Source organism: Pipistrellus kuhlii, unplaced genomic scaffold, assembly GCF_014108245.1.
Source record: "Pipistrellus kuhlii isolate mPipKuh1 unplaced genomic scaffold, mPipKuh1.p scaffold_m20_p_42, whole genome shotgun sequence".
Lineage (NCBI taxonomy): Eukaryota > Metazoa > Chordata > Mammalia > Chiroptera > Vespertilionidae > Pipistrellus > Pipistrellus kuhlii.
The window spans coordinates 2,182,444-2,209,365 of NW_023425543.1; the positions used below are offsets into that span (position 1 = coordinate 2,182,444).

At 47.5% G+C, this 26,922-nt stretch overlaps 1 protein-coding gene across 1 annotated transcript in view; it reads left to right on the top strand.

The window, feature by feature from the left end:
• MCTP2 (multiple C2 and transmembrane domain containing 2) overlaps positions 1–26,922 on the top strand; it is a 105,120-nt gene that overhangs the window by 47,250 nt on the left and 30,948 nt on the right. Inside the window, exons 9-17 of the mRNA XM_036411842.2 lie at positions 671–835; positions 3,652–3,782; positions 9,044–9,230; positions 10,526–10,619; positions 13,329–13,431; positions 14,318–14,420; positions 21,139–21,240; positions 21,895–21,969; positions 24,499–24,618. Coding sequence (XP_036267735.1) covers positions 671–835; positions 3,652–3,782; positions 9,044–9,230; positions 10,526–10,619; positions 13,329–13,431; positions 14,318–14,420; positions 21,139–21,240; positions 21,895–21,969; positions 24,499–24,618 — 1,080 coding nt within the window. The remainder of the gene's footprint in view (positions 1–670; positions 836–3,651; positions 3,783–9,043; positions 9,231–10,525; positions 10,620–13,328; positions 13,432–14,317; positions 14,421–21,138; positions 21,241–21,894; positions 21,970–24,498; positions 24,619–26,922) is intronic.

Genomic DNA, 26,922 nt, shown 5'->3' on the forward strand with positions numbered 1-26,922 from the left:
CCACCACCCTCTTTCTTCAGAGCTCATCTGGCTGGCCAATCCCATGCTCTGTCTGGAGCTATGACTCTCGAAAGGGATGATCTTTTTAGTAATTACCAGGGAATAAAGGGGCATGGGGACAGATTCAAGTGTGAAGGATAAACTCAAAACCACTATTTCTGCAAGGCTGGTGTGGCTCAGTGGTTGAGCGACCACCTATGAACCAGGAGTCATGGTTCTATTCCCTGTCATGGCACATGCCCCAGTTGCAGTCTCCATCCCCAGTTCAGGAGGCAGCTGATGCATGATTCTCTCTGATTGATATTTCTCTCTCTCTCTCTCCCTCCCTCTCTCTTATTCTCTGAAATATGTATATTTTAAAAAGAAACACACACACCACTATTTCTGAATGCCCATAGACATTTCATTTCCCTACAAAGCAATGCCTTGCCCTTATACCTCTGTTTCCCAGAATGCCTTTCTTCCCTTCCTATCCTTAAAAATAGCCGAAGGCCCAGCTGAAAGATGCCTCCCAAAGAGCTGGGCGGGAGGACAGGCCGGTGCCCAATGGCACTGTCGCTCGCATGCACCTCTCCCCATATCCATCCAGGCAGGGCTATGGCCGCCAGCATCACACTCAGGGGTCACCGGCGAGCTGACCTCTCTCTCTCCTCTCTGCCTTTCGCTCCAGTCCTCGCTGATGCGCAGCCTGCGGCTCTCGGAGGCCCTGAGGAAGAACCAGCTATGGAACGGCATCGTGAGCATCACGCTGCTGGAGGGAAAGAACGTGGCAGTGGGAAACGTGGCCGAGATGTTCGTCCTCTTAAAGCTGGGGGAGCAGAGGTACAAGAGCAAGGTGAGTGGCCAGGTCTTAAAGGAGAACAGCACCTTAAAATAGAAATTGGTATTCCTTCTGAAAAAAAAAAAAAAGCCTTCCCACTGTACACGTCTACAAGAATAGAAGTCATTTCTTTTATTTATTTATTTATAAATATATTTTATTTATACAGAGAGAGATAGAGAGTTAGAAACATTGATCAACTGCCTCCTGCACGCCCCCTACTGGGGATGTGCCCCAAACCAAGGTACATGCCCTTGAGCGGAATCGAACCCGGGACCCTTCAGTCTGCAGGCCAACGCTCTGTCCACACCGGTTTAGGCTAGAAGTAGTCATTTCTCTTTAACCCTGCTAACTATGTTCAGATTATTCCAGAAAGCAAAATAATGGTATAGATACAATTAGTAGGAGTACCGGCTAAGTTTATTTTAGTTCCATCCAAGTCACTGGAGCTGGTGAAAGCTCATTAAATAATATATTTGAATGCATGATTTATTTTGTTTGGAAAAGAAGCAAAAACTGTGTTTCGTAGAATGCGGAAACAGATAACTAAATGCCTTCAAACTGTAACAAAAATAAAAGAGTAATATATGTTTACTCTTGGGTTACAGTATTTGTGATAACTAAAAGTATTTTCAAAATTATATACAACTTTCTTTCTCTTTCTTGTTAGTATTTATATGAAAAATGGACTTTGAGTGCTGCTGTGTTTTTTTTTTTTTTGTTTTGTTTTTTTGCTATGATGAAATAAAAAAAAAACCAAACACATACACACCAAACTATTGAACATATTAAAAGTGATTTGTGATGAACAAAAACACTGGCCTTTTTAGCTGCCTTGCCAACCCAGTCATCTGATTCTGTTGATCCGAATGCCATTTAATTTTTAATCTGACTAATTCGGTGAGGTTTCTGTTTCACACACCGTGGTCTCCAAACCACGGCAATGAATTCGTTTTACATAGCTGTCAGACAGGAATCTGGTCCATGTTTAATGGATGGAGGGACCCGGGGTACTTGAACGTTAAGCTCCTTGCCAAAAGCCACATAATAAAAAAAACATCAGGGGAAGGTTTTCAAAAACAGGATATTTGCACATCGGCCTTTCCCGCGTGGAAGGCATAACAAGACGCAGACAAGTTGGCAGATGCCCTAGGGAGCCGAGACTTTGTCTCTGCTGAACCAATTTCAGTGCAGAATCAAACGCAAAGCGTCATTCCCACCGGGACACGGACTAGACTCACAGTGGTCGGCAAACTGCGGCTCTCGAGCCACATGCGGCTCTTTGGCCCTTTGAGTGTGGCTCTTCCACAAAATACCACAGCCTGAGCGAGTCTATGTTGAAGAAGTGGCGTTAGGAGAAGTTTAAGTCTAAAAAATTTGGCTCTCAGAAGAAATTTCAATTGTTGTCCTGTTGATATTTGGCTCTGTTGACTAATGAGTTTGCCCACCACTGGATTAGAGAATGGAAGCTCTTGTTGACGAATCAGTTTATTAAAAAATGGGAAAAATTGAGGGTGACTTAGGGCAGAATTATGCAGGTGATATTGGCCAGGTAGTCTGAGGCCGTACTGACCAGAGACTGTATCCAGGGTAACATCCCTGGCTGAGATTTCTGTAGCCAGCTGGGGCCGGGTGAAAGCATTTATAGGAAAATTATTCGTCACGGGACACACTTAGCCCTTTGAAACTGAGGTGAAGTGGAGAATTAGTCCAATATCTGCTCTGGGACCCCCTCCTGGGGGATATTGCATTTAATTTGTGGCCTAATACTTTGTTTTTCCCTTCGTGGTTGCTACATTCTGTGACCTGGCATAGCCCGTCCCATGCGACCAACAGCTTAAATGATGTTACGTGATGCTGGCTACAGGCCAGGGCTGTGCTGGTACCGGTCTGCCCATGTTGGCACAAAGACTTAATAGTGGATGCTGTGCCCTTCATTGAGGCTGGTACTCAAGGACCAGCATTCCTGCTCATTTTTTAGCCACAAATTCAATTTCTCCAGCCAGAGCATCTGCCCTCTAGGGACAGGACTCAGTAAACTGGGATTTAAAAAAAAAAATAGGCAGCAGCGTACTGAACTCATGGGTTTATGTGCAATGCAGCTGACAGATATTAATCAGGATCCCAGACTGTTCATTTATGTACTTCTTAAGCCAGTGCTGAATGCATGTGCCGATAAAATGATTTCATGAACCAATGAATATAGTTTTGTTAAGACTGGACAGTGTAAAATACCCATTGAGATATGTCATATATATGTATAAATCTCTATATATAAAAGCCCAAATGACCATCCGACCGGTAGCTATGATGTACAATGACCACCAGGGGGCAGATGCTCAGTGCAGGAGCTGTCGAGCCGTGGTGACTTGGCAGCTGCCGTTCTCTGGTGACGCGCCAGGAACCAGAGAGGAGGGAGCTCAATTCCAGGGTTCATCACGCAAGAACAGCCCTCTCTCAATCCGAGACCCCTCATGGGGATGTCGGAGAGCCGGTTTCGGCCCAATTCCCTATCAGACCAGGCCGAAGGACCCCACCAGTGCACGAATCCATGCACTGGGCCTCTAGTATACATATACAAGTTACGGTTTTCTTGTGGTGTCCCTGTGCTTCCTAACTTGGCAGGATCCACTGTTGAATCTGGGGGGGTCGGTTAAAAGAGTGGCGATGTTTCCGCCAATTCCTCAAAGGGGGAAACGTTGAGCCTCGGAAGGGACAGGCAGGCCCGTCACCCCGAGCGCCTGCCCCGGCTGTGTAGAGCAATGAATTGAAATGTGTCGCGATGCATGGCAGTCCGAAGACAATAAACGTTGTCACCGCATGTTTTCTAGACACTGTGTAAGAGTGCACATCCACAGTGGCGGGAAGAGTTTGACTTTCACTACTTCTCTGACAGGATGGGCATCTTGGACATCGAGGTCTGGGGAAAGGACGGCAAAAAGCACGAGGAGCGACTGGGCACGTGAGTCTGCCCTGCTTTCTCGGTGGTGGGGGCGTGCGCGGCGCTTTCTGTGCGAGGCCCGTCTCTGTCTGTTGGGCTTAGAGTCACACCTCACCTGCCCACCCCAGGGGGCCAGAAGGAAGCTGGAACTTCCCCTGGGTGCAGTTTTTATTTGTTTATGGGTCGAGGGCATTTAGTATTTATTTAAAAAAAATTTTTTTTGGTATTGATTTCAGAGAGAAAGAGAGAAAGAGAGATTAAAAATGTCAATCTAGCTCCATTTCTTTCCTGTTCTTTGTCCCCGTCACTCTCTATAAAAGCCTAATATGCACATTGTCACTGTGGGAGTTCAACCTGGAGACAGATTGCTCGCTGTGACATGCCTTGACCACCAGGGGACGGTGCAGAGCGAAGGGAGGCCCCAGTTGGCAGCCAGAAGGCCCTGATGGGCTCTGATCACCAGGCAGTCCTCAGGACCCTACCTGTGCACAAATGTTGTGCACTGGGCCTCTAGTTGTCATATATATGACATTCTCTATATGTTCTGAATTGAACAAGGCAGTGTTTATTTTATGCAATCCTACGCCTTTATTTATTTATTTATTTAAAGTACATTTTGATTTCAGAGAAGAAGAGAGAGGGAGAGAGAGATAGAAATATTGATGATGAGAGAGAATCAGTGATTGGCTGCCCTTGACCAGAAAATCAAACCAACTGTGACCTCCTGGTTCCTAGGTCAACAGTAAAACACCGAGCCTGGTTGGCCGGGTAATGCCATTTAGTTTTGATCAAAACAGAAGAAAGTAGTTCCTGCCACATTCTCAGGGGGTGTGGTGTGGCACTTCACAGATATTGTTGATCATCAGATTTCTAGCCTGGTTCCTTCTCCCCCTCCCTCACCTCCTCCTTGGGGTAACTGATCCCTCAGATACTTCTCCTTACCCTTGACCCTGGGGACCACTGTGACATACCGTGCCCCGCCAACACCCATCTACATACGGGGGGGAGGGGGGATCAGACATGCTGTGCTAGCCCAGGAGCAAGGACACGTTACATCCGTGTGCCGACGCAGAGCACTCCGTGTCCCGCCGTGTCCTCCGAGTGGTGGGAACGTGGCCCTGCCGTGACGCATGGCCGACCTGTTGTGTCAGTACAAAGAGTCACGCCCTCTCGCCCCGTGCCATTGTGCTGTCGCGGCTGCCCCACGTCACAGGAAACGCTTCTCCCCGTGTGCGAGGTGTCTTCACACTCAGACACTGGCTTCCGACGGCCCTTTCCCTCCATGTGTTGTCATCCGGGTGTTTATTTACGACCTCAGCTGTTTCTTGTTTGTGTGCCTGTCCTAGTTAGTGGCCACCCTGTCCTTTCTTTTTATGGATTTTGAAGGATTTTTTTTTTTTGTATCTCTTTCCTCTTTCCTCTCCCGCAGTAAAAGAGACCACAGAAGTGTCTCTCTTGGGAGCTGGTTACACAGCATTAGCTGCAGCGAACTTCCAGGTGGGGCGAGGCGGACCCTGAGATACAGCGTGAGCCTCAGAGTTAACGGGGAGATGATGCTATGCTAGCCGGTGCCTACCACAGACACGCTCCTTACAGTTCTTTATTTTACACTAGAGGCCTGTTGCACCAAGATTTGTGCAAGTATAGGCCTTCTGTCCCCTGGCTTCAAGTCTTTCCTCCTGGCCAGAGCACTGCTCCTGTAGCTCCCTCTGCTCCCTCCCTTTATAGCAGGCGCCCCACCCTGCCTGGCCACTCAGCACCTGCATATGCAAATGAACCCACCATCTTTGTCGTGTTAATTTGCATGCTCACTCCCGATTGGCTGTGGGCATAGCGGAGATACGGTCAATTTTACATGTTTTTCTATTATTAGGTAAGATTTTTCACATATTTGTTTCCACTTTACTTTGTTGTAATTCCAGTGCTCAGTGATCTGATCTCCCAGATGCTGAGAAATTCCTTTTTTTGCATCAAGTCCCTTTGACAGTGAGAGTTGGTCATAACTGTCTCCTGAGTCCTCTCTGTTTTTATTTTTTTTTTATAAAAATCTTCACCTGCCCTAGTTGGTTTGGCTCATTGGATAGAGCATCAGCCTGCGGACTGGAGTGTCCCAGGTTCGATTCCAGTCAAGGTTGTGGGCTCGATCCCGGGGGAGGAGGGAGGCAGGCAGGAGGCAGCCAATCAGTAATTCTCTCTCATCACTGATGTTTCTATATTTCTCTCCCTGTCTCCCTTCTTCTCTGAAATCAATAAGAATATATATATTTTGCAAAAATCCTCGCCTGACGATGTTTTCCCATTGCTTTTAGAGAGAGTGAAAGGGAAGGGGAGGAGAAAGAGAAGAGCATCTATGTGAAAAAGGCACATCTATTGGTTGCCTCTTGCACGCACCTCAACCATGGGGCAGGGATGGAACTTGCAACCAGGTATATGCTCTTGATCTTGACCTATGCCCTTGACCGGAAATGGAACCGTGACCTGGTTCATAGGTTGACGCTCAACCACTGAGTAACACCAGCTGGGCTCACCTCCAACTTTTAAACAAAATGGCAAGAACATAGAATGTACACTCTCCCATTTTAAACCGGTACCAGTTGTTCAAAATAATCCTTTTCCTTAACGTGTATTTTACATTTCAAGGCGACTGTAGAGATGAACTCGTTATGGAATCTTCTAGACTTACTTTCGCTTGGGCAACTTAAGAAGGAGGATGCTGGAGCCCTGGCTGCCTCTGAGACCCACGCGTGACTTGAAAGAGGCTCTGTCATCCCACCAGTTTGTCAGCGGAGAATCAGGGAGGGACCATTTCCCTGGACAAATGACACCCATGTCCTCGACCTGCTTTTACGGCCATGCTCATACACTCCCCGTCTTCCTCCTGTTCACCACCCCCTTCCTCAGCCTCTGAGATTTACAGCTTCGAAAACCACAGCACTCTGTCCTGCCCCTTGCATTTACGTTAAGAGCTGACCAGCCTGAAATATAAAGCATAGAATTATGGTAATGAGCGAGAGGTTAAAAGCTATCGTGGCAAGGAACACCGGAGCAGGTAGGGCTGACGGATACGGTGAAATTATGTGTGGAATTAAGACAATAAAATGCGGCGGGATTAATGGGGAAAGGCATGCACAGGAGGTTAGACACAATGCCGTATCAGCACATTAACTGGCTGTGGGCTTAATATATGCTTGCTGTTGAGGAAAATAAGTAATTCAGCCTTGTTTTCTTTAGATGAATTAAACCGTGGGCTTTTCAATATGGGAGGGGCCTATATTCCTGTCTATATACACCAAGGGGCCAGATGATGATGATCTCTGAACACATACTAATCTGGCCATTCCTATAGCATAAAAGGCTAATATGCAAGTTGTCCCCTCAACCAGGATTTCAAACAGCAGGCCGGCCGGCCAACCGCCCATGTCCCCTCCCCTGGCCAGGCTGACTGGACCTCACCCATGCACGAATTCATGCATGGGGCCTCTAACACACACACACACACACACACACACACACACACACACACACACACTGAGTGGCCAGATTATTATGCATTCAGAGATCATAATAATCTGGCCACTCAGTGTGTGTGTGTGTGTGTGTGTGTGTGTGTGTGTTTAATTGATTTCAAAGAGGAAGGGAGAGGGAGAGAGAGAAGCATCACTGATGAGAGAATCATTGATTGGCTGCCTTCTGCATGGCCCCTATTGCCCCTACTGGAGAATCGAGTCCTCAATCCAGGCATGAGCCCTGACTTGGAATTGAACCATGTCCTCCTGATTCATGGGTCCTCACCCAACCACTGAGCCACACTGGCCAGGCCTAGAGATGATATTGACTATTCTAAGATCTGCTAAGGTCTCACTTTGGCCCAAGAGCCAGCACATTCTGAATGAGTGTCCAAAACAGTCACTCCCTCCCTCCCTCCTTCCCTCTCTGCTTGCCTCCTTCCTACCTCCGCTCCCCCCCACCCTCCCCCCCAACCCCCTTCTAAGCATAAACAAAGCGGGTGTGGTCCAGGCTGCCCCAGAATTTTCAGTGTTAAAGCAAATAAGCACAGAGCACTCAGCGCCCCTTGGCGGTGTTTGCTTCCGCATTTCAACTTGCTTGAGGTTTTCAACAGCCCAGAACTTGGGTTGTGAAGAGGCGGAAAACACGCCGTTTCTAGCAGATGGGACGGCCTCCCCGAGCCGCTGCTCAAGTGGGATCCATCAGCGGCTCTTCACGCTCCATTTGTCCAGAGAGAAACCCACCGGGGGAAGCCCCGTGCAACGCGCCCGTTAGGAAGGCACCTCGCCACGTGGGTGTGAATAAAAACACGCACGCCCGTTGGCATTCATCTGGGAGAAAATGGATTTTTCATGAACCCGTTTGCATGTCTCTTGTCTTTTCTAAATTGTTTTTGAAACCCTTTATTCTCTTTGCTGGAGAAAGACACGGAGCAGAAAAGCTACATAGAGCCATAATACTTAACACTTGCAAAAACGTTTTCTCCCTAATTTTTTAAAAAATATATTTTTATTGATTTCAGAGAGGAAAGGAGAGGGAGGGAGGGAGGAAGAGAGGGAGGGAGGGAGAGAGAGAGAGAGAGACCAATGATGAGAGAGAATCATGGATCGGCTGCCTCCTGCACACCCCACACTGGGGATCCAGCCTGCAACCTGGGCCTGTGCCCTGACCAGGAATGGAACCGTGACCTCCTGGTTCATAGGTCGATGCTCAACCACTGAGCCACACAGGCCGGGCTCTCCCTAATTCTTGACCTCCTTGTCTTTCTGCAGACCTTATTGGGCAAGGATCTGACGCCTCTTTTCCACTTGCCATTCCATTCCCGACCTTTCCTCCTCCATTGTATTTTATTTATTTTTTTAAAATATTCATTTTATTGATTTCAGAGAGGAAGGGAGAGGGAAATATAGATTGAAACATCCATGATGCGAGAGAATCATGGATCGGCTGACTGCCTCTTGCACGCCCCCTACTGGGGATCGAGCCTGCAACCCGGTCATGTGCCCTGACCGGGAAACGAACCGTGACCTCCTGGTTCATGGGTCGATGTTCAACCACTGAGCCGCACTGGCCGGGCTCCTCTCCTTCATTTTAGAGTGTGCTGGGCTAGGAATGAGCATTCTAAGCCAGACGAGCCCTCTGGTCCTTCCCTGCCCGAGAAACCCAGGCCCCACAGAATGTGGTTCGGGACATGGGGAAACCGGGGTTCTGCGGAGGCTCCGGGGCGACCCTGGGTTAGGCGCTCACTCTCCCCTCTCCGCCTCCCACTCTTGCAGGTGTAAAGTGGACATCGCCTCGCTCCCGCTCAAGCAAGCCAACTGCCTGGAGCTGCCCCTGGACAGCTGCCTGGGCGCCCTCCTGCTGCTCATCACGCTCACCCCCTGCGCGGGGGTCTCCGTGTCCGACCTGTGCGTGTGCCCCTTGGCGGACCCCGGCGAAAGGAAGCAGATCGCCCAGCGCTACGTGAGTGCTTCGCCTGCCTCCCGACCCCGGCCCCACCCCCACTTTAAAAAAAGTCCTTATCGATTTCCGAGAAGATGGGAGAGAGAGAGATAGAAGCGTCCGTGATGAGAGAGAGTCACGGATGGGCTGCCTCCTGCACGCCCCCTACTGGGGATCAAGCCCGCAATCCGGGCATGTGCCCTTGGCTGGAATCGAACTTTGGACCCTTGAGTCTGCAGGCCAAGGCTCAACCACTGAGCCACACTGGCTGGGCTGCACTGGATTTGTTTTTTAGGGCATCAGAAAAGACAGTCTTCAAAGTTGAAAAGTATTTTATTTAATAAAGTTTTTATTTAAGCTTAAACCCAATTTTTTTTGGTTACTTTTTAGATTAAAAATGCAGATCAGAAACAGCTTTAGAACGTTCTTAGCAACAGTACATGTTAGGTTAAGCAAATCCTAATTACTATGAAGCTTTTTTTTTTTAAAAAATAGATTTTTTTTTTTTTTTTTTTTTTTTACAGAGAAGAAGGGAAAGGAATAGCAGAAACATCTATGAGAGAGAAACAAGCATGTTTCTAACTTTCTCTCCCTTACTCCCTGCAAAAAATCAGTAAAATATCTTTAAAAAAAAAAAAGAATAAACTGTTTTGCATCCTCACAGCTATAAACCTACTTCTGCCCCACCCTGTATCAAAGTCTCAGCAAGCAAAAAATTAACCTAAATGTGAATGCACACCTGATGCCGGATGCTCCGTCTCCCATGGAATGAATGGGCTGACGGGAGGACCAGAGAATCCACTCCCCAGCTCCATCCCTCCCCTCCTCCCCGCGGGAATGAGCATCCACGGAGGGCCCACGTGTCATCCTCTGGCGTCCCCCACAGTCCACACCAACGAGGCCAGAGTGATGGCGCCTTCCTGGGCGATTGAGAAGTTTAATTCCAGCGAGAGACGGAGACGAGGAGGATGGATGCCGCTTGGCACACATCTTCCCGGCAGGGAGCCTGCGCCGTCACCACGGGGCCGTGTTAAAAGCCGATCACGCGCGCGCGTGTGTGTGTGTGTGTGTGTGTGTGTGTCATGCGTGCATTTCGGAGCTGGAGTTAATTAGCTCTCAGTCTCTGGGAATCTGGCTGCTGTGGATGCCTGAATGTCCCGTGGACGGAGATGGTGCACCGGGCGAGGTTTCTGAGCGCTGGCAGGAGAAAGGGGCCGAGGTCCCCTGAGGGAGCTTGTCCTGTAGCACGAGGGGGTCGTCGGAGAACGGTTTGCATCCGTGACCCACGCATGTGTGTGTGTGTGTGTTTTCCTCAGGGCCTGCAGAACTCCCTGAGAGACATGAAGGACGTCGGGATTCTACAAGTGAAGGTTTTAAAGGCTGTGGACCTCTTGGCTGCTGACTTCTCTGGTAGGAGCCGTTTTCATTTACTTATTTTTAATATATATTCAATATTTTATTGATTCTTTTACATAGAGGAAGGGAAAGGGATAGAGAGCTAGAAACACTGATCAGCTGTCTCCAGCACACACACACACCCTCCCCTCTGGGGATGTGCCTGCAACCAACGTACATGCCCTTGACCAGAATCGAACTTGTGATCTTTCCGTCTATAGGCCGACGCACTATCCACTGAGTCAACTCTCCGGGAATCCAACCGTGACCTCCTAGTTCAGTGGTCTGCAAACTCATTAGTGAACAGAGCCAAATATCAACAGTACAATGATGGACATTTCTTTGGAGAGCCCAGTTTTTAAAACTGAAACTTCTTCTAGCACCACTTCTTCAACATCGACTCACCCAGGCCATGGTATTTTGTGCAAGAGCCACACCCAAGGGGCCAAAGAGTCGCATGTGGCTCTCCAGCTGCAGTTTGCCGACCACGGTCCTAGTTCCTAAGTTGATGCTCAACCACTGAGCCACACCAGCCAGGCTCTCCCACTAATCATTTTAAGGCTCTGATCTGTCCCTGTCTCATTAAGAAAGACCCACCTGCTTCTTCTAAACCAATCAGTCCCCTTGCAAACCTTGCTTACAATTCACCTCCGCTGTGAATTCCTTGTAGACTTTAATCAACCAAATTAAATTTTTGTGAACTTGAGTTTCCTAGTCTTGCACCAACATTCCCTGCCTCTTGGAGGGTGCAATGAGAACTGGCATAAAGCATGGTTTTGTGCTCAATGGGAAAAGCAAGACTCCCTCTAGCCGACACCTGCCCCCAGCAGTGTCCCCTCTGTCCTCTGTCACTGGCCCTCCCGTGCATACGTTGTGTGTGCCTGCATTGGGGCGCTTCTGTGAAATACAGGACTCACTACGGGACAGAGGCACAGATGTGGGATGAGAGAGACACAGGGAGAGTACACAGCCAGAGGTCAAAGGTGGGGGCACTTGGTCCACTGGCCAGGAACAGGAGGGCAGTTTTCAAGGAAAAGGTGACATTTGCTAAAACAGACACACACACACACACACACACACACACAAGCAGAGGTATTATGAGGGTCCCATAAAGGCAACAACGCCCTGGTGGGCCTGGTCCGGCGCCAGGCATCCAGTGCATGCTTAATAAATATGGGTCCGATGAACGATACGACCTCTAAAACCCATTCATTACGCGTCATCCCACTTCTGGAACTCCTATAAAGGTAGAATTATTTAAATGAGAACCCTCCGCTTGCTGCTGGAGGAATGTAAATGGATTGTAAAGTGGTGTCGGACAGAGCAGAGGCGATTGAGAGCAAGGTGCTAAAACACCGTGAAACTGCATAGTGGGAGGGGTAGGGGAGCAGGGGGCGGGGGAGAGACCCTGTCAAGGTGACATGGCCTGGCTGAAGAGAGGTCATCGGGGAGCACAGGGGGAGCACAGAGGTAAAGCTCGGACTCCGAGCCTGTATGTGTCTGCTCCGGACCTGCCGGGGGTGTTTCTCCGCATCCAGAGGGTTCAGGAATCTGGAGATTAATAATAATTAATAATAAAGAGACTAGAAATATAAATATGGAATACACAGGGAGCCAGAGGAAACTTAGCTATAGTAACCATGTGCTCCCCAATCTCTGGACCCAGGGGTCTGTATTAACACAAATTTCCCTAGAGCAAAGCAGATATACACAACAAAAGGTAAAGTTTGGTCTGCCTTAGACACTGTCAGGTTTGGGGAAATGCTTTCAGTTGTTCCAGTGGGGCCAGTGGTCAGCAAACTCATTAGTCCACAGAGCCAAATATCCACAGTACAACGATTGACATTTCTTTTGAGAGCCAGATGTTTAAAACTTAAATTATATAAGTAGGTAGATTGTTATTAACTTTTAAAAAATATATATATATATAATTGATTTTTTTTTTTTACAGAGAGGAAGAGAGAGGGAGAGAGAGTTAGAGACATTGATGAGAGAGAATCATTGATCAGCTGCCTCCTGCGCACCCCCTACTGGGAATGTGCCCGCAACCAAGGTACATGCCCATGACCAGATTGGAACCTGGGACCATTCAGTCCGCAGGCCGATGCTCTATCCACTAAGCCAAATTGGTTAGGGCCTTTTTTTAAAAAAAATCTTTTTATTGATTTCAGAGAGAGGAGAGGGAGAGATAGAAACATCAATGATGAGAGGGAATCATGGACCATCTGCTTCCTGCACACCCCACATTAGGATCGTGGGTTCGATTCCCGGTCAAGGGCAAATGCCCGGGTGGCAAACTCGATCCCCAGTTATAGGGCTTATAGGAGGCAGCCGCTCCATGATTCTCATCATCGATGTTTCTCTCTCACTCTCACTCTCCCCTTCTCCCTTCTTCGCTGAAGTCAATAAAAAACATGAAAACAACGCCACCAAAGTGGACTCTCTCACGTGTCAATTGAACACCTGCTCCTATGATACCTGTGTGGCCTCGGGCACACACGGCTGCCTCTGGGTTGTGTGTCTGTCGCAGCCTGTTCATGATGTCACGGTTTCAGCATTTGCAGGATTCGGGGCTCCCATGTGGCTTGTAGGGGGAGACAGGCTCGCTTTCCTCTCTCAGCCAGCACAGTTGCATCGCGAGGGAAGCGCGGGGCCTCGGTTCACTGGTCTCTGTCACGTCTGAGGTCCCCGTGTCTCTGACCAATGCCCATGTTTTCCCTCCAGGGAAGAGCGACCCTTTCTGCTTGTTGGAGTTGGGCAATGACCGGCTTCAGACGCACACCATCTACAAAACTCTCAACCCCGAGTGGAACAAAGTGTTCACCTTGTAAGTCCTTCAGCCTCTGGACTACCCAGGGGCATCTTTTTTATTTTTCAATTTTTATATCATTGATATTTTACAGAGAGGAAGAGAAAGGGATAGAGAGCTAGAAACATCAATGAGAGAGAAACATCGATCAGCTGCTTCCTGCACACCCCCTACTGGGGATGTGCCCACTTCCCAAGGTACATGCCCTTGACCGGAATCGAACCAGGGACCTTTCAGTCCGCAGGCCGACGTTCTACCCACTGAGCCACACCGGTTTCAGCAAGGGGCATCTTTAAAAAGAAACAAATTATTGATTTCGGAGAGGAAGGGAGAGAGAGAGAGAGAGAGAGAGAGAGAGAGAGAGAGAGAGAGAGAGAGAGAGAGAGAGAGAGAGAGAAACATCAATGGGAAGAGAGAATCATGGATAGGCTGCCTCCTCCTGCACGCCCCACACTGGGGATGGAGCCTGCAACCCCAGCATGGGCCCTGACCGGAATCAAACCCAGGACCCTTCAGTCTGCAGGCCAACGCTCTATCCATTGAGCCACACCAGCTGGGAAGCTCCTTCGAAATCACCATCCTTTTACCCTCCTCCTTCTGTCTCCAATTCTTCTCTCTTCATCTGTTTCTTTAACGGTCCCACCCTGACGTGCACGGAGACATGGAGAATGTCACACAGTAAGAAAGTTGACTTTTTCTCCCATGGATGACTAAATCTCCTCTGATGGAAGGCTTGGGAATAGAGCCAGTTTGATTTAATTTTTGGAGTTTAATTAAATGGTAGTTGTATACTCCAAGGACCTGCAGACTTAATTAGTGGAACTGTGTTTTCCGATCTTCACGGAACCGACTCCACGTGTGTGTGTGTGTGTGTGTATGACCCACGGTGTGTTTCTTGTTGCAGCCCCGTTAAGGATGTCCATGATGCTTTGGAAGTGACCGTGTTTGATGAAGATGGAGACAAACCCCCGGATTTTCTTGGAAAAGTCTCCATTCCCTTGCTGTCTGTAAGTTATCTTTGTTAATACAGTTTGTGGTTCATTGTGTTGTTGACAACTTTCCGTCTCTCTACCTGGGTCTAGAGAACACTTTATGACTCTAGGTGGAGACATCTGTTTTATTCCAGTAGTTTCAGATCTAAATCTAAAGTAACACAATTTTAATTTTAAAAAATATCTTTTATTGATTTTTTTTTTACAGAGAGGAAGGTAGAGTGATAGAGAGTTAGAAACATGGATGAGAAATATTGATCAGCTGCCTCCTGCACACCCCCTACCGGGGATGTGTCCGCAACCAAAGTGCATGCCCTTGACAGGAATCGAACCTGGGACCCTTCAGTCCCCAGTCCGACGCTCTATCCACTGAGTCAAACCGCTTGGGGCATCTCTGTGTCAATCAAATATGATTGAATCAGCCAAACCGTTTTCACCAGCCCTTTTTTTTCTTCTTAAATATGGTTTTATTGATTTCAGAGAGGAAGGAAGTGGGAGAAAGAGAAATAGAGACATCACTAAAAAGAGAATCAATGATTGGCTTCCTCCTGCATGCCCCCTATTGGGGACGAAGCCCACGCCCAGTTATATGCCTGGACCAGGACTCAAAACTGTGACCTTGGGCAAGATGTGGCTGTTTCTATTCATTGATTGATTTCCGAATTCTTAGACCAATAAATTGAGAAAGTGATCAGCTTCTTTGAGGATCTATGGGGGCTCTTCCTGCAGCACATGCTCTCCAAGGTGAACTGATTCTCCACCTAACCTGTAGATACAAATGTGATTAAAAATATGCCAAAAGGCTAAATATCTCTAACAGGAAACATTTTATTCCTTAAACCTTCCGATCGATAACATAGTAAATATGTGTTGGAAAATAGTGTGCACATTGGAGAGTTTTAAAATATTTCTAAGCTAGACTCCATCTCCTAATATCTGTTTCAGTAGATTTATTTAACATTTCTATCCTCAACTAATCAATCCTAATTCTGTCCAGAAAATCTGGCTGGATTTTTTCTCATTTATCTATTCTAGGTCATTCTTTTTCATTTAAACACTCAAGGCCCTGTGCATGAAATTCGTGCAGTGGGCTCAGCCCTGGCCCGGCCCTCCCAGCCCCAATTCCTCCGGAAGGTCACCGGGAAGGACGTTCAGAGGGTCGTTCGGCTGTTCGGTCTAATTAACATATTAGTTCTTTGTTATATAGAATATGTTTACCCTCTCAGAATTATCTCATGGGCCAACCTAAGAAGGCTAGGAAAATCAGGTTTCCTTAAAGTAAGAAGAGCATCTCTTTATTATTACAGTATTTCCTAATGTCTGCGGCGGCGTGATGAGGCCCTACATTTCGAAACAAATTCTCATTCTCGGTGCAATCCACGCCAACATGCGCATCTGCAATCAGATGCACGCCTCACGCAGCCCTCGGCTCTCTCTGCGAAGCCACGTGCGCAGTCGCCCGCTTGCTGCACCAGCAACAGCTTCACTTAATTAGTTTTATGGGACAAATTTCCCATAATTGCTCCTACCCAATAAACGTCCACGCAAGTCTGCATTTGCATTTCCAATCGAGTGTTTGCCCGAATTGCACCTGGGATGAGATTTGCTCATTCTAATGGACACATTTACGCCATCATTTTGTTGTGTGGGGAATGCTGAAATCCGGGCCATTAAAATAAACAACGTTGATCTTTTACTTGGTGTTAATATTTGTATATGGAAAGCTAAGTTTGAAAAAATACTAAAAGGAGTCTCGAGGCAGGGCTAGCGTGGCGATTTTTTGAACACAAATGTTCAGTTCACCTCCTTAGCCTAATGTTAGTTCAAGATATCCATTGAAATCCATAAAGGAACACATACAATAAGGCAAATTTCCTGATTGGCCCTGGAAACTATATATTTTATTGATTTCAGAGATGAAGGGAGAGGCAGAGAGAGAGAGAGAGAAACATCCATGATGAGAGAGAATCCTGGATTGGCTGCCTCCTGCACGCCCCCTACTGGGGATCAAGCCCACTCCTGGGTATGTGCCCTGATTTGGGATCAAACTGTGACCTCCTGGTTCATAGCTTGATGCTCTACCACTGAGCCATGCCGGCCAGGCTGCAGTCTCTTTTTTTTTTTTCTAGCAAGTTCTCAGATGCATTTTGGGCTTACCACAGGGATTGTTCTCCAACTTTAGAGACTAAACAGTGAGCTTAATTAAGTATGTGTGTGCATACCCGCATGTAAATATATAAAATACTCTGTGCACATTCCCATTTAACATGTTCATGAATTGATCATGTTGTGGCTCTCAGATGCCTCAATAGATTAAAAAAAAAGATAGAGACTTCACTGTGATCACAACACTAGGAAAATGGGAATTAATAACAAAAGTGAGACAACTATCAAAACACTTGGGGGAGGGGGAAATCCCATGTAGCTAAAACTACAGCTCAAGAAAGGAACAATGCAATAGTATACTTAAAAACTGTGGAGAGCCGAGACCAGTTTGGCTCAGTGGATAGAGCGTCAGCCTGTGGACTGAGGGGTCCCAGGTTCGATTCTGGTCAAGGGCATGTACCTTGGTTGCGGGCACAACCCCAGTAGGGAGTGTGCAAGAGGCAGCTGGTCAATGTTTCTCTCTCATCGATGTTTCTAACTCTCTCTCCCTTTCTCTCCCTCTCTGCGAAAAAATCAATAAAAATATATTTAAAAAAAAACTCACACACACAAAAAAAAACCTGGAGAATTGCCTTTGGAAAGGAAAGAGGACTTGGTAATTCCACGAGAATTCTAAAGGTTATCTAGAACTGTTCACTTTGTGATAACACACCAAACTTTCCAAGAAATATGTATGTGTAGGTATCCAGGTTATATTTCAGTGAAATAATGAATGAAAGTATGGTCCTTCTAATTTCATATTTCATTCAAAGCAGTTGAAAAAATAACCTGATTGTATTATGTCGCACTTGGAAATTAATGTTTTCTCCTTAAAAAAAAAAAAAAGATAACAATTAAAAAAAACAACACCCACACACACCCACACAGAACCATGGAGAAGGGCCAAAAGTATTATTCAGAGGAAATTCTTAACTTGAATGTTTTCATAATTAAACAACAAAGGTTGAAAAACCATTTAAGCATCTCGACAAAAGGAAATAAAACTAAGGACAGTCAAAAGGAATTAATGAACATTAAAAAATGAGCAACATGGAAAATATGTACATGGTGTCCTTGATAATGCCAAGTACTACTTCTGTAAAATGTAATTCAACAGGCAAGCCATTTACAAGGCTAGGACTGGGTAAGCTATCAATCCTTAGTTTGAGTCCATTAAATTATTAAATTCATTTGAGCAGTCAGATTAGCACCGATTGAATGATCTTTTCACTAGGAGTGATCACTAAATGTAGGAAAAGACTCTTGCCCAGCTGGTGTGGCTCAGTGGTCGACCGTGGACCTATGAACCAGGAGGTCACAGTTCGATTCCCGGTCAGGGCACAGGCCCGGGTTGCAGGCTCGATCCCCAGAGTGGGGCATGCAGGAGGCAGCCGATCCATGATTCCCTCTCATCACTGATGTTTCCATCTCCCTCCCCTTCTCTTCCTCTCCCTTCCATTCTGAAATCAATACAAATATATTTAAATTTTAAAAAATAAAAGGACTCTCAAACACTGTTGGAACAAGGCTTGTAGAAGGCACCTTGATAAGATGGATTACCATTTAACACACACGTATCTCCGAGCATTTGCATTCTGGGTATCTGTCGTAGAGCCGCATCTGAGACTCGAGGAGATGGAATTACGCCTGGCCACACAGATGCTATTAAATGCCAGGCGTGGGAATTGGATCTGAGTCTGTCTGGTCTCCCAGTCCTGCCTCGGCACACCGTTAGTAAACGCGGGAGGGAACATGTTCGGTCTCATTGGGTATAAGAAAGAGTACATATTAAAACAACCTGAGGCCTTTCTATCCCTCCGAAATTGCTGTGTATTAAATAAAAATGCCGGCGTGGCGAGGAAATGGGTGGTCTGATTCACAGAAGCTTTTCCCTCTCTGTAGGGGGGAAAAGCCATCAAATAGACGTATCTTATGAGTCAGCAGTTCCACCTCTAGACAAGGTTCTTTAGTTTCCCAGTCTTTAAAATGTGAATTTAGAAAGCGTATATATATATATCTCAGAGGTGGGTGTGAAATAATCAGGAAAAACAGGGACACGTACACAGAAATGGCTTGCGAATGACACCTCGTGTTTAGTCTTAGGTTAACGTATGTATTTCCACTCTTTTCATCTTTTGAATTTAAAAAATATATGGGAGCCCTGACCAGTTTGGCTCAGTGGATAGAGCGGCGGCCTGTGGACTGAAGGGTCCCAGGTTCGATTCCGGTCAAGGGCATGTACCTTGGTTGCGGACACATCACCGGTAGGGGTTATGTAGATGCAGCCGATCCATGTTTCTCTCTCATCGATGTTTCTAACTCTCTCTTCCTCTCCTCCCTTCCTCTCTGTAATAAAGTCAATAAAATATATTTTAAAGAATATATGGGAAACATCCCCCCTGTGGAATAATAGGTTATTACTTTAGCGTTTAATTATAATAGTCAATATTTCAGTATATGGATCTATTCCTAAATCAAACCTATTCCACATACAGAATAGCGTATTTGGTCTTTACCCCAAAGGTTTCCCTTGTGACAGACAGCCAGAAAAAGCGGAATCAATAGAAAAATTCATAAAGGGTGGGTTATTTATATTTTGAATAGTAGATAGCCATTTAAGGAGATGAGGCAGATCCATATTCTACTACAAACTTTTCAATCTGAATCCTATGGGTAGGTACAAAAATGAAGTTGCAAAGTACATTCAGTTTATGAATGTAAAGTCTCAATAACAACGTAGGAGGGGTCTATGCCAAATTTCTGGTATTTTTGGAAGTCCAGAATTTAAGTTTTTTCTGTTAACTTTCAAACTTTAAAAAAAGAAATGTCTCAACGTATAATTTATGTATTTTAAGGAAATATATTCAAGTGCCAAACAGGAATAGCCTTCATCCTATCTCAGGCCTCTTAATGACTATGAAATTGCTGCGTATTAAATAAAAATGCCCAGCGTTACAAGGAAACGGACAGTCTGATTACTTGAACGTCCCTGGGCGGATTCTGTGTTTTGCTGACACAATACTAGGACGTTGAGAAAGAGGAAACGATCATTTACCAAATTAAAAAACATGCACACACACCAAAAAAAAATAAATAAATAAAAAAATCTCTTACTATAAAATATTTCTTTTTATACTGCTACCTCTTGTTCTTCTGTTTGACCTTCCCTGACCCGTAAGAAATGATGGAAATTTTAAGATAACAGGGTACAATGCTTGTGGTTCTGAGCAAAGCTCCCTTGGACGCGAGTCAGCTTGGCAAAGGGTCGCGCTGCTTTTGTATTTTATCTCTTTCAACTTTAACACCCACAATTTATTAAGTGAGACCGTGGACACAAGAGGAAGCTCCGGATCCTGTTTGGAGCCCGTTTCGGAAGGAAACCCGGTCTTTATGGGGCACCCCCTTCCTCTTCGCCACTGGCCAGGAAAGCCATCTTTCTGTTAAAGACCTATTCAATCTGGAGAGGTGGGGTGGCTTAGGGAAGGAAGATGACCTTTCTTTTGTAAAGAGGAATGGCTGCTCCCCGCCCTGACTGAACTCGGCTCATTTCCACCACTGTTTATAAGAACCCTTGTGGGCGCGCACTTGGAGTGACAGCAATAATCATTTAAAATATGGCTTGGCGTGGCTCAGTGGGTGAGCATCAACCTAGGAACCAGGAGGTCACAGTTCCATTCCCGGTCAGGGCACCTGCCTGGGTTGCGGGCTCCATCCCCAGTAGGGGGCGTGCAGGAGGCAGCCGATCCATGATTCTCTCTCATCATTTTCCCTCCTGTTGACAACTTTTATGCCCGTGATGCACTGGTCAAAACTAAACAACAACAAAAGCGAAAACACCACAAAACCTGACATCGCACACTTCTGTTCACCTGTGGCCTTTATTCCTTTATGGGAATGCCACCAGCTTTTCCAATGATGTCCTTTTTCTGTTCCAGGATCCAGCCCAGGGTACCTACCATGCTTGGCATGTAGTGGTCTTATCTCCGACGTCTTCTGATTTGTGACCGTTTCTAAGTATTTCCTTTTTCCTATGACCTTGGCCAGCTGGAGGAATCCTGGCCACGGATTTTGTAGAGGATTTATCTTGTTTTAATAAATAGACACGCATGCCGAAACTGGTTTGGCTCAGTGGATAGAGCGTCGGCCTGCGGACTGAAAGGTCCCAGGTTCGATTCCGGTCAAGGGCATGTGCCTTGGTTGCGGGCACATCCCCAGTAGGGGGTGTTCAAGAGGCAGTTGATCGATGATTCTCTCTCATCGATGTTTCTAACTCTCTATCCCTCTCTCTTCCTCTCTGTAAAAAATCAATAAAATATATTAAAAAAATAACTAAATAAATAGACATGTAGAACCTCTGAGATTTTTGAAAGCCCATGTAGACGCCGAAATAATCCAGGTCACTAATTTTCCATGTAGATTATCAGTAATTGTTACTTTAGCTGGGAGAGCATTCTACAGTGAACAGCTGATTTAAGGTGATTTCAATATTTGCCTAGCAGGCCTTTCATCTCCGTGTGTGCATCTCTGTGAGTTTGTTTAGTGTAAGCCCCAGGAAATATTTGTGTTTTTTTCCTCTTGCTTATGGCAGATTCGAGATGGACAAACGAATTGCTACGTGTTGAAGAATAAAGATTTAGAAGTTGCTTTTAAAGGAGTCATTTACCTGGAGATGGAGCTTATCTATAATGCGGTGAGTCTCCCTGGTCTCACTGGGCCATACCTGCCGGTTTCCCTGTACCTAACACGACAGGTGGCCAGCCTAGAGAGATTCCGGTCCCTGTGAAATGTTTTAGGATATTTGCACAAAGGGAGACTGAAGGGGCGAGGGAAAGAGAGAGAGAGAGAGAGAGAGAGAGAGAGAGAGAGAGAGAGAGAGAGAGAAAGAAAGAAAGAGAACAGTGTTTTAAAGCTCAACCATTGCCTGGCCAGTGTGGCTCAGTGGTTGATCGTCCACCTATGAACCAAGAGGTCACAGGCATATGCCCGGGTTGCGGGCTCCATCCCCAGTAGGGGGCGTGCAGGAGGCAACCGATCCGCGATTCTCTCTTATCATTGATATTTCTCTCTCTCCCCCCACCCCTTCCTCTTTGAAATCAACAAAAATATATTTAAAACAAACAACAATAACAAAAAAATCCCTTCAACCATCAAATCCATGCTGGGACACTCCAGGTTTCAGCTGGTATTAATTCTGGTTTTCCAGATCACTGAGAGGAAATGAGATTTTTTCTGTGCAAAATAGGTTTTATAATCCAGAAGCTCCATTCTCGGAGAGGAATGCAATCTACAGAAACGCCCCCCCCCCCCCCCCCTTTTTTTTTTTTTAACAATGGTGTCTTCCTAGGTCAAAGCCAGCATCAGGACCTTCACGCCCAGGGAGAAGCGCTTTGTTGAAGACAGCCGCAAACTGTCCAAAAAGGTGGGTCTCTGTGGGGAGCTGGCTTGTGGGTTCGCTCAGCATCCGGGCCTGGAGTCCTGGCTGTCAGTATTTGCTTGCACCCCTCCTTCCCCTCTCCCTCCTCTTTCTCCTCCTCCTCCTCTTGTTGTTATTGTTCTCTTCTTTTTTTCCCCCCTCCTCTTTCTCCTCCTTCTCCTTCCTCTCCTCTTCCTCCTTTTCTTTTCTTCCCTCCCTCTCTATCTCTACCTCTACCTCTACCTCTACCTCTACCTCTACCTCTACCTCTACCTCTACCTCTACCTCTACCTCTATCTCTATCTCTATCTCTATCTCTATCTCTATCTCTATCTCTATCTCTATTCTATCTCTTCTATCATTCTCAGCCCCCACCTCTCCACTCCTTTCTCCTTTTCCCCTTTCCCCCCAAAACAAGGACTTCATCAGCTCAATAAGAAGGGAAAGACTCAGCCCACATCTCTTGGATGAGTAGAAGGTGTCAGTCCTCCGTGAACCCCCTGAGTCATCCCTATGAACAGAGTCCCTAGCCTCCAGCCCCTGTGAGCGCTCTCCAGATCTCCATGCCCTGCACTCTTTCCTTTCATCACAGCCACGCCTGTCTCTGTCCTTCAGCGTCTCAGGGCGGGATTCTGGCCTTTTCCATTCATAAAGAAATTAGCTTAGTGCATCTTTAGAGCTGTGTAGCCTGGGACTCCCACAGCCTCTCCTACCACCTTCTTATTGTCTGAATTCGTGGGGTTGCTGCCACTTCACCTCCTTCTGAATGGCCTCTCTCTCTCTCTCTCTCTGTTGCCCTGAATTCTTCTGTCCTCGTTTCAACCCAAGGTGAGGACCGGAGCCCCATAGGGGCAGCCACACCTTCTTTGTCGAGCTGACTTTTCCACTTATCTCCAGGCCCTCCCCGTCCTGTCCGGCATTCGGGATGTCACTCCGTCCCTATTGTCCCTCTCCGGTTGTGTAACAAAGAACAGCGTGTCCCCTTTTCCGAGTATTTATTACTTCCACTCCTTCATGTGGGTGAGCAGCTGCGGGTGGCGGAAAGCCGCGCCATAGAAAGGCCATCTTATCGTCCTCCTGTCTCCCATGAACCCCTGGGCCCCGTGGGGAGAGGCCGGAGCCCTCCGCCGAGGGGGCCGTCCCCGCGCTTGGCTCCCGTCCGCAACAACACGGGCTGTCATGTTGGCTTTAGCGTAATCGGAGCCAGCCTCTTTCTTATTTTCTTATTTTTATTAGCAGCAGCATTGCACTTCTTGGCTCTGTTTACGTGAAAGTTAAAACCCGAGGTGAGGTAGGTGGGGCGGCTGCTTCTGCAAACAAACTGGAAGGAATCTGCCTACCCCTGGGAGAAGAGACGTTTCCTTTGCCAAACAGACCCCCACGTGGCAGGGTGGCTCCGGGTCTCGGAGGGCACCCTGGGGTGGGGTGGGGTGGGGCTGGGATCCTGGGGTCCTGGGGTCCTGGGCTATGTGAGGGTCCTCCCTCTCCCCACTAGGTGTCCCCTCATTCTCATAAAGTCGAAACATGTGCTTCTGACACAAATACGTAAAAGCACTTAGCTATGTGGCAAGCACTCCGAGTGCATTAATTCTGTCCACCATCAGGATTGGTGCTTTGCCTAAGAGAGAGGTTAAGGAACTGCCTAAGGCCACAGGCTGGCAGCCGGGAGATGGGAGGACTGCCTTTCTTTGCCAGAACTAGCCTTTCCTGTAGGTTTTTATAAAAATTAATTTCCGAGAGGAAGGGAGGGAGAGAGAGAAACATCAACGATGAGAGAGAATCATGGACCGGCTGCCTCCTGCTGCCTCCTGCACGTCCCCTGGCGGGGGGGGGGGGATCTAGCCCACAATCCGGGCAAGTGCCCTTGGCCGGAATCGAACCTGGGGCCCTTAAGTCTGCAGGCTGATGCTCTATCCACTGAGCGACACCAGCTAGGGCTCCTATGGACTTTTACCTCTGGACTTGATTAGTTAAAACACTTGAACATTTCTGCTATAAATTGTCCATTTCCTTCTAAGCTAAACAGGTAGCCACTTGTCCCCAATCTTGGTCTTTCTGTGTGTCTGTCTGTCTCTCTCTCTCTCTCTCTCTCTCTCTCTCTCTCACACACACACACACACACACACACACACACACACACAGCCAGATGCCTGGCTTCAGTCCTTTTTCCCCAGCTTAGTTGTGTGATGAACACAATTCAAACAGCTCCTCCTCTATTATTATTGCATTTTCTTTTCCTCCTCGGATGGCCGGACTTGAAGAAGAATTTTGGAAGGAGCTCAAGGCCTTTCCCTCCCTGGTTTTTATTCTTATTTATTTATTTATTTTATTATTATTTTGTTGTTGTTGTTCTTATTTTTTTATTATTATTTTTTATTTTATTAAATTATTATCTGTGTGCATATCTTAACCATTCCCTGGTTTTTAATCGGCAGCAACACAGAATACAGGGGAGAGACAGCCAGGCTGCCTGATCTCCACCGAGGGTGTGGAGCAGTCAAACCCACCTCTCTGCTTCCCGTGTCTCCTGCCCAGATCTTGTCCAGAGACGTGGACCGGGTGCGCAGGCTCACCATGGCGATGTGGAATTCGCTCCGGTTCCTCAGGAGCTGCTTCGAGTGGGAGTCCACGCCGAGGAGCGCCGTGGCGTTTGTGGTGAGCGTCCCCGCTCAGGCCCGCGTGGCTGGTTTCCGAGGCCTGAGTTCCCACGCACCACACGGGCTTCCTGTGACTGACATGAAGCAGAATGCAGCACGGTCAACCCCGCTGACGTTGACACTTGTAAGGAAACTTAAAACCGGAAACGGGCCCTGGCCGGTGCGGCTCAGTGGATAGAGCGCCGGCCTGCAGACTGAAAGGTCCCGGGTTTGGTTCCGGTCAAGGGCACGTGCCTCGGTTGCAGGCTCCTCCCCAGCCTGGGCCCTGGTCAGGGCACATATAGGAGGCAACCAACTGATATGTTTCTGTCACGTCCATGCTTCTCTCTGTATTTCCTAAGTCACGACAGGGCCTGATGTGACATGGGATATGTCCTGATCATGGTCCTTCTTTCTCCTGTTTACTTTTTCTTCCTGGAAAAAAAAAGAAATATTTTTATTGACTTCAGAGAGGAAGTGAGAGGAAGAGAGAAACATCAATGATGAGAGAGAATCATGGATCGGCTGTTGTTGCACGCCCCCTCCTGGGGATTGAGCCTGCAACCCCAGGTATGCATCCTGAAGGAGAATTTAACCTTGACCTTCTGGTTCCTAGGTTGGTGCTCAATCACTGAGCCATGCCATCCGGGCTACAGTCTTGTTTTCTATGTTAATGCTCTCTTGGCCTGTGGACTGAAGGATCCCCTTTGGTCCCAGGTTCAATTCCGGTCAAGGGCACATGCCTGGATCTTGGGCTGGATCCCCACCAGGGCCATGCAGGAGGTGGCCGATTCATAATTCCCTCTCATCATGGATGTTTCTCTCTCCCTCCCTTTCTTTTTCCTCTCTGAAATCAATAAATATATATTTATTTTAAATTAGCCCTTGGGTTCCAGGTCACTCCAACCTTTATGATTTCCACTTAGGGAACAAGTGAATCAGCTCTTTAAGAGGCTCTGTCCTCAGTGGACAACAGTTTGTTCCGTCTAGTGAATTACAAATTTTTGAGGGTCTGTGACGTAGAGGGTCTGTGATGGCTACAGCCTTGACCCTCCATAAACTTGAACTTGGGCCTGAAGCTGGTAAAACGATTGGCCTTACACACATGCATAAGGCTTGTAGTAGTCCTTATCGCTCTTGGCCTTGGCATTGACTTCTCCACTCTTCCTTCTCTCTCAAGGTCTCCTCGGTGGGGCGGGGGGGGGACTCACGTGTTGGGCTTCTCTTCATCCTCTCTCTCTCCACTTCCTCCCCGAATTCCCTTCAAAACGCCCCATGGAATGTTCTGGGCAAAAAAAAAAAAAAAAAAGGAAAAAGTCAACAAAAGTGGTGGCTTCTTCCAGTGGGCACCCCAGCCAGCCTCTGCGAGGAGGAGGAGGAGGAGGAGGAGGAGGAGGAGGAGGAGGAGGAGTGGGGGGGAGCGGTTCCTCTTTCTCGAGCTTCGTTTCTGGCTCTGGGATTTTTAGAAAAACAGCCCAGCTGCCCCAGGGTCACGTGGGAGAGTGACAGCCGTGATTAATGGGCTGCGGGGCCGATCTGAGGAAAGATTACACCGCGGAGGGGGGCCAGGTTGTCCTGTGGGGGGACTCCGATTGGGAAACAGGGCTTGGGCAGAGGGTGCCCGGCCTGGGCCTCCTGCCGGGCCATTCCCTGGGCAGGTGCAGGCTGCCAGGTCACCCTCAAATCTCGGGGGCCCGAGTGACAGGAGATAAAGGGGTGCTCAGACTGTGATTTTGCAAGGGTCCCTGGGTTCGTGAGACTGGGGGTGGGGGGGAGATAGTAGCAAAGAGAGTAGAAACGTTATTGAAAAAGCAGAGTCAAGTAGGAAGGATGCAGGCATAGCCTCTCTCTCTGGGCCGTGCTGAAGGAACTGGAGTGGAAAGTGCAGAGAGGAAGGGAGAGGGAGAGAGAGAGAGAGTATAAATACATCAATGACAAGAGAATCATTGGCCGGCCGCCTCCTGCACACCCCCTACTGGGGATCAAGGCCACCAGCCAGGCATGTGCCCTGACCGGGAACGGAACCGTGACCTCCTGGTTTGTAGGTTAATGCTTAACCACTGAGCCATACCGGCCAGGCTGGAGGCCTTTCTACATCAGACATGGGGCTGCGGGATGTAAGGGTCCCCTGATCACGTGTGAAGAGGACCATTTGGGTGACAGGGACTGGGAGTCGCACTGGCCCCCCACGCTGAGGACAAAGGGGTAGGGGTTTGGTTCTCCCTTCTGTTTTGTCAGATCACGTGAAAAGAGCCTGTTCATATCACGTTCACGTCTCTGTTTTCACACGATACAAAGCAAGCATGTTACAGGATCATGTTTA